At 39.5% G+C, this 11,201-nt stretch overlaps 1 protein-coding gene across 1 annotated transcript in view; it reads left to right on the forward strand.

Annotated features, from left to right (window-relative positions):
- Positions 1-10,944, forward strand: part of slc17a9b (solute carrier family 17 member 9b) — an 11,862-nt gene extending 918 nt beyond the window's left edge. The window contains exons 2-13 of the mRNA XM_080898812.1: positions 69-266; positions 767-906; positions 2,268-2,367; positions 2,643-2,773; positions 2,893-2,989; positions 3,703-3,799; positions 5,229-5,316; positions 5,421-5,455; positions 5,619-5,734; positions 7,859-7,914; positions 7,993-8,022; positions 8,397-10,944. Coding sequence (XP_080754938.1) covers positions 69-266; positions 767-906; positions 2,268-2,367; positions 2,643-2,773; positions 2,893-2,989; positions 3,703-3,799; positions 5,229-5,316; positions 5,421-5,455; positions 5,619-5,734; positions 7,859-7,914; positions 7,993-8,022; positions 8,397-8,575 — 1,267 coding nt within the window. The 3' untranslated portion in view covers positions 8,576-10,944. The remainder of the gene's footprint in view (positions 1-68; positions 267-766; positions 907-2,267; positions 2,368-2,642; positions 2,774-2,892; positions 2,990-3,702; positions 3,800-5,228; positions 5,317-5,420; positions 5,456-5,618; positions 5,735-7,858; positions 7,915-7,992; positions 8,023-8,396) is intronic.
- The last annotated feature ends 257 nt before the right edge of the window (positions 10,945-11,201 follow it).

Consider the following 11,201-nt stretch of genomic DNA (forward strand, 5'->3'; position numbering starts at 1 on the left):
AAAGTTTGTCCCCAGCTGTTGGGGGATGTGCAGCCAAATTCAAATTGTTCTGCTCTCCTCCGGTGCAGGCCTGTGGCAAGGATATGGACAGTGGTGCTGCTGCTGGGGACGTGCCTCCTGTACTGCGCCCGTGTGGCGATGCCCATCTGTGCCGTCAGCATGGCAGAGCAGTTCGGCTGGAGCAAGAGGGAGTCCGGCATGGTACTGGGCAGCTTCTTTTGGGGCTACTGCTTCACTCAGGTGTTCGGAGGCTACGTGAGTGACCGGTAAGAAACCGCATGCTCTATAAGTTGGTAGGCTCTGGGTTTATGATTGAAAATCATCTTGAGTCTACAGAACTCTGAAGCGGGTCTTCAGTTGGCATCTGTTCTAGTTTTAGAGTTGTAATTAAAATCAAGTCGCTTTATGTTGAACCGTGCTGGCACTGACGTAAGCAGCCCAGTGGTGTTTGCTCAGTCTACAGAGCGAGATGTTTGCCCTGTAATGTCATGTTAAGTCACAGTGTCATTAACAGATAAGCTGCATGGGTGTCTGCACAGTATTTTTTTTCCCCACTCTAGAAACTGTTAACAGTCCAAAATACTTGATCTAAATGCTCACCTTATTTAGATCAAATATTCTCTATGATTATATTTTCAGCCAAAGTTATCCAAAAGATTAAAACCTCTCAATGTGTTCTTCCAAGCTGATATCTTAGAAGTCAAAAGTTGATATCTTAGTAGGCCAAAGTTAAAGCTAATGCAACCCATCTGTGCTCTGTTCACAGGGTGGGAGGTGAGAAGGTCCTCCTGCTGTCTGCAGCAGCCTGGGGTTCAATGACAGCTTTCACCCCAATCCTGGCCCACTTCTGCTCCCAGCCGATCCTCTCTATGACACTAGCTCGCTTCCTCATGGGCCTACTGCAAGGTGAGATTAGCGGTGTGCAAGATGAATCACCACTTGAGATTACATTAGTGAGGTGTAAGATCCAGGTAATGAAAAAGGTCTCGGACAGTACTCCCATCGGTCGCAGTTTCGGGTTCCCGATAACTGCCAGACTTATTTGCATCTGTAATTGCTGTTTTTCAGTCGTATGTCCCTGCCAAAAAGTCATGCTTCCGTTTAAATGGACTCACATTGTGAAGACTTCTGAAATACAGTGTTGAGTGAGGGCCAGAAGTTTTTTGATTATTTTTCAGACCTTTAACATGCAAATGTGCAAATCTTTGACCTTTTGAATATAAAATGTCACCACTCCCCCCCCCCCCCCTTAACGTTTTTGTAATTTTCTATTCTATCTATGGCCTTATGTGACCTTGAAACATTTTTAAGCCCAAGAAGACGTTCGTGCCAAACCTGAAGACACAAAATTTCCTTTAGGGTTACTTGAGATATCATCTTCACAACAACTGAAGAGACAACAAAGCGATGTGAGGTCAGAGTGACTTTCTTTGAGTCCAAGTGAATGTTTGCCCCAGATTTGGTGAGATTTTCTCAGTGTGCTCTAAAGATATTGTGCACAAGAACAGTAGGGATGGGCAATCAGACATTATTCATCTGACCACAACTGCTGCTGCCTTTAATGCCTCAAGAACATTTGCCAGTAAATGGTCTTTCATTTATTTTTTGTGGCATTTCTTACAAAATTCTGTTTGCAATGCATCTGCTTACTGTCTGCATCAGGGAAGTCGAAATAATCTATCTGACCCACATGAACTCGTGCAGACACTTGTTAAAGTCCTTGTTGGTTCATGTTTGCGGACGTTTGTCTTGTGTTTAATGATTCAATTTGTCAGTCACACTTACAAGGAATGTGACTTGAACGTGTCCACTGCAGAGACAACAAAGAAATGCTAAAAACACCCTTGCACTAGCTAGTCTTTTAATGTTAAAAAATGTGGGATCCCAGGAATCCAAGATCTTTGAGTATCCTACATTCATCATGGCTACTTTTTATATAGAAAACAAATAATAATTCTCATATTTGTTGAGCAATCAAGACATATTTACCTCTGCTGGTGGGATGTTCGATTTGTCAAACAGACATCTGTACTTTGCTTTGTTTGGCTTTAGAACAGCGATTAAGTTTAGTCATTTAAAAGTGTCCTTAAATTGATTTGACTGCATTGTTTTATTTCAAATAACCCAGCACAGTATCATATGTACTACTCTGTTTCTATTTTCTGTCACATTTTTATGTTTGTCTTATTAGACAATAATGTGTAACGTTCTTCCGCTGAACCTTAAGCCCTTCTAAAATTTGGTTATGCTTTGTGTTTTCATGTCAGGAGTTCATTACCCCTCTCTTGCAAGTCTGTGCTCACAAAAGGTGGTGGAAAGTGAAAGAGGCTTCCTCATGAGCACCGTGGGTAGTGGCTCCTATCTGGGGTGAGTCAAGTGTTATGCAATAACTGGGTAGTAGTGAGAAAAGGCTGTGTTCCTTCTTAGTTCATTATTGGGTGTTTTTATTGCAAAACAAGAAGTTTTTTTGTGCTTTTATTGATTTTAATAGCAGTTACTATTACATATGGTGATTTTATTGTTTCTGTAAAAATGTATAAGGAAATTTCACAATAAAATTCTGTCATACTAATCACATGCGGAAATGTCTTTTTACAGGGTTGTGTTTTAACTTGTCATGTTGTTGTGGTTTTATTTCCCAGCACTCTGGTAATTGGGGGGGCAGGCTCCCTCATGTTGGACCTTTACGGCTGGCAGAGTGTTTTTTATGTTTCTGGACTCCTTTCAGTCCTGTGGGCCTACTGCATGTGGAAATATCTACTCAAAGGAGAAGGCAAGTGATGCTTCAGCTGTGTCAGTAGTTTCTGTGCTGTCTCTTATCTTGTACCTGCTCAGCTGGAGTCAGCATCTTCTTCTGTGCTCATGTTCCTGTATTTTATCTGTGTTTTGTAGGGCCTATAATCACCCTGGAGTCCCTGGGCAGCAGTGGAGCCCAGTCCAAACTGACCAAAAGACATTGGTTACGGCTCTTAAAACAACCTGCTGTCTGGTGAGATAAAGCCTGTGTTTATTTATGAGGGTGTGACTTTATGTGCAATTGCACCTATAATTTTTGCACACATATTTTATGCTCTGTGCACATGTGCAGTACTGCATGCTTGTTTTCATATTCAGATGGATAAGCAGCAATAATCTTGCCTGTGTGCCTTCAGGTTCTGATGTAATGCTTCGGCTGATTTACTGCAACCTCAAAATTTCAGAATACTAATTGTAACCATTGCATGTGTGTTGAGCTAGAAGAAAAAAAATAGGTGGAGGAATGTGGAAATATGTAAAATATCTTATTATTGGATTTATGTTGGTGTTCCTCAACTGTCTGAATCATGTCTCTGAGGTCTTTTCCTTCCAGTCCCTCCCTATGACCTAGATATTTATACACTGTAATACACCTGATGTGCTCCATTTTCAGTGACACAGAGTACATGTGTGGTCTTAATTGATCTGATCCCTGTTGACACCTCCACATATTACATGGTAGTTTAGGCTTGTAAGTATTACTATGCTGTTGACTCACTTTAACATAATGCATCATACCTTCATAGAGGTATCGGTTAATAACAAATAGCACAGATACAAACCTTTGTCTAATAGGAAAAACAGTATCTAAGTCAATGTGTCATTGTGTGCTAAAAAACCCAGAGCGAGTAGTTGTGTAATTATAATGGGCTCACTGAGACTTGTTTTTCTTCATTCAATAACCAGTGCTGTAATAGTGACGCACCTCTGCACGGCGAGCACCTTCTTTACTCTTTTGTCATGGCTGCCAACATTCTTTAAAGACACATTCCCCGATGCCAAGGTAACTATTTTCTCATGACTCCTTTGATTATTAGAGAAACCAATCAATAAAAAAAGGGCTTAAGGGATAAAAATATGAAATACTGCACCTTTATTTACTAGACTTAGAGTCTACAGCCATGTGAGTGACTTTGTGAAAGTAGAATTAGATATAAAGGCGCTTTGAACTATGTTCTAAGTTTTGCAGTTATATAAATCAAAACTCTGAATAGGTTAAAATTTTGACCAAATGGTGGCGCTTGAGGAAAAGTCAAGGAAAAATGCACTCTTTTGTAAACTCCTGTTTTGAAGCTTTGATTTTAGAATTTTGGCCATCACCATCCTGGTTTCATGGAACCAGAAGTGACCACTTAAATGACACTGTGGAGGATTCATAGACTGCATTGCACAGACACAGATATCTGCTGAATAACATACGAATAAAATACTACAGTTTGACTCTTTAGAATTCACATATAGGCTGTAGGAAAAAATAACCAGCAAAAATGGTGCCAGCAATATTATATGTCAGGTAGTTGCATTAAACAGGCTCCAAAAGGCACAAGTAACACAAGTGCAATTGAGTCATCTGGTTCAGTGACTCAAATTAGCTGAGGTGAACTAGCTTTGGACATCTTATTCTGCATCTTTTAAGACTTAATGAAATTTAAGAAGGAGATTACAAGAAAGGATGAAAAATAAAATCAACCTCCCAGAACTGTTATGGAAGTAGATATTAGGTGGGGTTTTTTTTTGGCCAAAACCTCCTTTTTTGTACTAGGCTGCAAACATGTTTACTTATGGTACAATGTTGAGCATTTTAACTTGAAAATCTGTCTGACCAAGCAGCTGGAAAAATTACAAGAACTATAGTTCCTGGAGGGGCCACTTGAGCCTGGCTGCAAAACAGAGGCAATCTCCATAGATTTGCATGCTAAAATGTCCAAATTAACAAACACCACTGCAAAGCATGTTTACAACCTAGCACAAAAATGGCCCAAATTCATAACAGCTCTACAATTGGTGGGTTTTCTTGTTGTTTTAACTCGTGGTTTTTCTAAGATTTTTAGCTGTGGCCGCTTTGATTGCCAGATTTGGTGATGTAGGCAGCTGGTTTGTCAGGTATAGAACAAGTATATTTAGCACCCTGCCATATTTCCTAAACATGGGTTCCTCTGGTTCCTTAAAAGCATGACAGTGACTAAAATGCTATTGCTTAGGCTTTAAAATGCAGTCAAGAAACCACTGGGTTTCTACATCCATCTTCTAAAAATAATTTTTAAGACTCGTCGACTTTTTAAAGCAACATTAAGTCACAGTTATTTGTCATTAATTGTTAGGATCATCATCACTGAGACAGGTCACTAAAACAGCACATGTCCTTGATACACTACACGAAGCTGGCTGCTGTATGTGGTCAAATAAAGCCCAAAAATATTTTATCTTTCCAGGGCTGGGTGTTCAATGTCATTCCTTGGTTAGTGGCCATACCGTCATCCCTCTTTAGTGGCTGTCTCTCTGACCACCTCATCAGTCAAGGTAAACAATAGGAGAAATAAACTGTACATCAGTATTATTTTAAATGTTTAGTGCACTGATATCGTTACATTGGACTTCCCTAATCTCTCTTCTGAATCCCTCAGGCTTCGATACAGCATCAGTGAGGAAGTTGATGCAGGTACGATATTTCTCAGTTGTTCAGTTATTCTGTTGTATGTTTAGTGTGATTCTTCTTCCCAGTACAAAGTGCATGACTGTCCTGTTTACACTGCTTATGTAATGAATTATGTACAATTGTGTTTGATGTGGGTTTTTTTAATGTGTCCATCCCTCTGTGTTAGTTTTTCTCCATGGGTGTGTCCAGTGTGTTTACCCTTCTTCTGTGTGGCACAACTACCTTCCCCTGGGCTGTAGCATTTGTGTCTGCCACCATGGGCCTCACCACCTTCAGTCACAGGTACTGCCACCCATTGTTTCCTCACACTCTGTAGCTGTATTCACACTTATGCTGCAGCCCTGAACTTTTCTAAACATTACCCGACAGAGGTGCTTATGAGAACACATTGATCCCACGTGACTGGATCAAATATTAAATGGTCTTTAACCTGCTTGTTCCTTAGTAAGAAATGTTTTGCCCCATTGTGGGTATTTGTGCAGATGTGAGGTTAGCTTTACATGTGAATGTGGTGTTTCCTGAGAGATTGTTTTGTGTTTTGTTCACTCAAACTTGATGATACAATTTCAGAATATTACCCTTATTTGCATAGCTGCTTAGAAATTAAATGTTAAATATTTCACCACTCCGCCCCCCAGTGTACAACTTTGTATTTGAAAAAGTCTTAAATCATGCTGCTTGGCTCAGGCATAACCAAGGAAGACTTGGCAGATCTCAGCTTTTATTAGGCATGCAGTTTGTCTAGTTGTCATTGTATCGGATCAGTGTCTGTAAGCATTTATGTTTTAACCACTTTACCTAGTAGTGCCTTATTACATTTGGTTTGTCTTGGAATTCGTCATCCCAGCTACTAACAGGGCATAAACATCGACTTTAATTATAATAAGTTAAAATAACTTCCAAAGTAAATACTGCATTTTTTTTAAAGAATGCATCAATGCATGTTTGGTGTGCTAATAAGTATGCAAGCCAACTTGGGTTTATGGTAATGAAGGTACAGCCGCTACAATGGTATGATTCATTGATGTGTATTTAATAACTTGTGAACAACACTGGAGCTCTTTGGCACAGAGGAACATTTTAAAAAAGAGTGACTAAAGAAAAGGATAAAAAAGAATAAGAAAACAATGATCAGTTCTTTGGTGGTTTGGGGCTTTTAAGGGATTTGTTCAAAGCAATAAGATATCAAAAATATCCATCCATCCATTCGCTTTCGCTTCTCCTTTTCAGGGTCGCGGGGGGGGGGGGGGGGGGGGGGGGGGCGCTGGAGCCTATCCCAGCTGTCATAGGGCGAGAGGCGGGGTACACCCTGGACAGGTCGCCAGTCTGTCGCAGGGCCAACACACAGGGACAGACAACCATTCGCACTCACATTCACTCGCACATTCACACCTAGTGGCAATTTGGATTTTCCAATTACCGGTAACCTATCCTCACAAGCTGCATGTCTTTGGACGGTGGGAGGAAGCCGGAGTACCCGGAGGGAACCCACGCAAACACGGGGAGAACATGCAAACTCCACACAGAAAGACCCCGGCCTGATGTTGGAATTGAACTCAGGACCTTCTTGCTGTGCGGCAACAGTGCTAACCCTATCAAAAATATATCTAAAAATAATCAGATATCCTTTAAATGAAATTGTGAGTGCACTTCTTTTAGTGTATTCAGTTGCATATTGAAAGGGGAAGCTTGAGGAACAATGACCATGGTAACCATCAATGACTTTGCATCTGTTCATTAGCAGCCTTTTACCAGCCATGTGGTTTTTCTGTTTGATAAAATAGTGTTTATGTGCTTAAAGAAAAAAATTTTTCCTTCCTTGTTACTAAAGCTGATTCTGAAGTATGATTTCACTAACTCAGAAGGTACAGCAACCGTGGCAGTTGGTCTTGAATCAACTGTAATCTCCACATTTTGATTTTTTTCTTGAAATTCTAACTTTATTCTCAAAACAATCATCAATATAGATTTTTTCTAACTGTGGCCCTAATACTACATTTTATACATATTTGAATGGTGTAAATAAAAAGTATAAGTTATATACATATATTACCTCGTAGTAATAATCAGTAAATTTAATGATTATGATGTGGACAATAAATGTATTTCATTTTGTTTTTATGTGGCTCCATTAATGATATTTCGAACTCACTAAAGAAAATCTATTCTTCACTCTGGTTCCAGCCTTGATGACTAAAAGAGAGTGGAATTGATATAGATATGTTTACAATAAACCAGTAAATATGCATTCAGCAGTAGCCCATACAGACACAGATTTTCTCTCCATCTGTTTTTTTATGGGAAAAAATGCCATTCAGAGTTAGGCTTATACTCTGTTGCGGTTTGGGATGTATTTAGAGTCATTTCTGAAGTTCAAATTGACAATGACATGTTTTTCTGTTGCAGTGGTGTTTCTGTAAATGTTCAAGATCTTGCTCCGTCCTGTGCTGGCGCTTTATTTGGTAAGTTCTAAAAATGTGTTTTAGAACAATGGCAAAATGTCACACCTTACGAGTAATTACTGTACATTTCTTTTCCAGGCGTTATGAATACATGCGGTGCTTTCTCAGGTGAGTTTGTATTAATTAAAAAAATATCTACATGTCATTAATCTTTTACCAGTAGTTGCTTCCATGCTTTTAAGTGAAATCATTGATTCACTTCTCTAAATTCAAACTTTGAGGTGATGTGCTGAATGTCAGTCCCGCTTGTCTCTTTGTCCCATTCATATTTCATCAAGGGACCATGATGAAGTTTGTGTCAGATGAATAATACAGGGATGAGGAGATGACAGTTAGTGGTCCTGTGAGGGACACAGAAAAGATTGACATTTTCTCTGTAGAAATTTAGATGTGGGACAAATTGAATAGTTTTGCCACTTGCACATGTTGTTACCCTCTTTGTGCTGCTTTGCTATTTATAGCTACTCTGTGTTCCTGTGCAGGGGTCTTAATGGTGTACTTCTCGGGGTATCTCATTGAGGCGACAGGCTCATGGGCTTCTGTGTTTGCCCTCATCACCACGGTCAACTTGCTTGGCCTCTGTACCTTCCTGGCATTCGCTGAGGCACGCCGGGTTGACATTGACTCTACTAAGTTCCGCCACCACAACATACACATCTAAATCGTCAGTTATTGGAGGGACCTGAATGTGACCTCGGGCAACCAGCAGCTGCGATATTATCCAGCGCATAGATGGAACTGCACACAACAATTATGAAAAGTTTGATTGGCTCTGTGGTTGTTTGACTGCAACAGCAGCACACAGCAGAGCCTGCACAATGTTACTGAAAAGTCTTGTCGGGCTTTAACCTTGGATCCTGGAAAGAAGACAACTGTGTTAAAGGGTGCTGTGCTAGTTAAAGAAGAACGTGGAAGTAGGAAAGACTACACTACCTCCAGGCTCCATGGAAAATAGTTTACACTTAACATGTGTACAAACTGTGTTACTTAGGAACAAGAAAATCAAACAGATTGTTAACTGAAAGCCATAGCCCACTGCTCTGCTGTGTTTGTGCCGAAGGAGCTGTGAGAGTGATGGATGTGTCACTCTCCGGAGTGAGAGCTGTGACAGACCGAGGTGGTTTGTTTTTGCCCTGCAGGGATGGGTTAGGCGGCGTGGATGACACAGGGAGAGTCCAGCCTCTCATACCTGAAGTCTTTTATTAGTACGCCTCACTCAGCCGTCACTGAGAGATCTGAGTGACACCTCATTACCCAGCCACTAATTACTTTAAAGGCGGTTTAATGTCCTATACAATTTACCTTCTGTGGTTCGAATCACCAAGAGCTTTATGGCAGCAAGGCTTTGCCTAGGCGCTCTCGCTGATCGTTGTCTCCAAGGGTTTGTTTTAAGTTGAAAGACCAAAGGTTATTAATTAATTTAAATAATTGTATTTTCATTATTTGTAATTGCATGGAATAGAAATACCTCACCTAACTGCTTTGAGTAATTTTATATTTATGTGGATAGAGTTTGAAAGACTTTCTTTTTTTAAATTGTGTTAAATAGACAACAAATATATCTAAATAATCACCAGTGTGATATCATAATAATGTAAAAACAACACATGCAGACAACACGATTCTTCAAGAAGAAACCTTTTTAGGTTGCATTATTATCATCGCACTTAATACCTTTGTTACTTAGGCACTAGACAGGAAGTGATATCAGTATTTGAGAGGGCATCCATTAACTTTTCATGATAGATAGTGCTAGCTGTCACTAAGGCAGTTTGAAATAGTCTCCAAGTTACACAGTGACGTTATGAATGTTAGGGGACAGGCGAGATAACGATAAATTATCGGATTCAGTACAATCGAACTGGAAACCTATGTAGCAACGTAAAACTAGCTGCATAACTCCGTCTGAAGGTTTAGGTAAATGTAATGTTTATCTTTGGCGTTCACAGTTTTACAAGTTCTGTTTTCATGTTAGGTCCAGATGCTTATTTGATACCTTATATCTATGCATTTATTGTTTCGTGCCTCAGTTGAGCAACAAGAAAACTGCAAGACATGCACCTTCGTGGTAACAAAGTGTCATGTGCTGATTGCTGTACATTGCTGATAGTTGCCTTATTTGTTGGATTTTTGTTGCCTCTTTGTCTTTTGTTACTGTTATTGGCATACAACTCCACATTGGCTTATATTTTCTAGGATTTTATTCCATGTATACTTGGAGGTGTAACATGAAGTGCATTTCTGATGTTGGCATTGTCACTTGTTACAAAAAAGAATGAAGTCATTGGATTTATTTAAAGCGCAGCTCTCCGTCTTTCAGAGTAAAAAAAAAAAAAGAACATTTCTTTACCTATTTATTTTTGTGTTTGGTAGAAAAACATAATCCTAAGTAGCTATAAATTATGATTACCTTTTTAAAAACTCTTATCTAAAATCGAGTATCTTTCCCCAAATCTCTTAAAATTCTGTTCCAACACTATGTTTTTAGTGTGGCCGTACACAGAGTGTGTTTTGCTTGGGTGTATCGATATCCACGTATTGGTATTGTTCCGGGATCATCATAATTAATGTTCGTTAGGGTGTGATTTTGGGCTAGGGTTAGTGTTACTGGCTATAGTTATGGTTATGAGCTTGTGATGACATCACAACATAGGTTTTGATGATCCAACAACAACACAAATACGGGGACATCAGATCATGCTTGTGTTTGTGTCTTACATAAGACTACTGTACAAAATAATCACTCTTCAACAGTTTTTTTTTTCTTATGCTGGATCTCACAGTTGCTTGCACTGCACTATTTACAAATGCCCACATGCCTCTTTTTTTTGTTATGTTCACATCTTGAAAATGTAAACCTTTTACATTATAAATAGTTTTCGCCAACATATCTTACTACAGGTTGCTGAAAGCCTTCTGTCAAATAGTTTTTGATAACCTGTAATGTACACGTTAGATAAAATAAAATGCAGTATTCTAATGTGTTTCAGATATACTGTATTTAAAAGCTCTTGAGTTTGAATAAAAAAAAATATATTTTTGTCAACTATTTTGAGTTTCTTCAATATGTTGCACAGAGAAAATACTGCGTGTATTTTCTCTGCATCTCCACAGAGAGGCAGTGCAGCATCAGTAATGAGGCGAGCACACGGCGTGCTTCCCAATCTCCAGATACTCCACAGTTCCTGTTATGTATAAAGGGGTCCTCCTGTTTAACAGCATACCCATGAAGTTTTCATGAATGTCGATTTGCAGCAAATATCGCCAGCTTCTGCACGAAAGAGCCT

This window comes from Rhamphochromis sp. 'chilingali' (assembly GCF_963969265.1).
Source record: "Rhamphochromis sp. 'chilingali' genome assembly, chromosome: 12".
NCBI lineage: Eukaryota > Metazoa > Chordata > Actinopteri > Cichliformes > Cichlidae > Rhamphochromis > Rhamphochromis sp. 'chilingali'.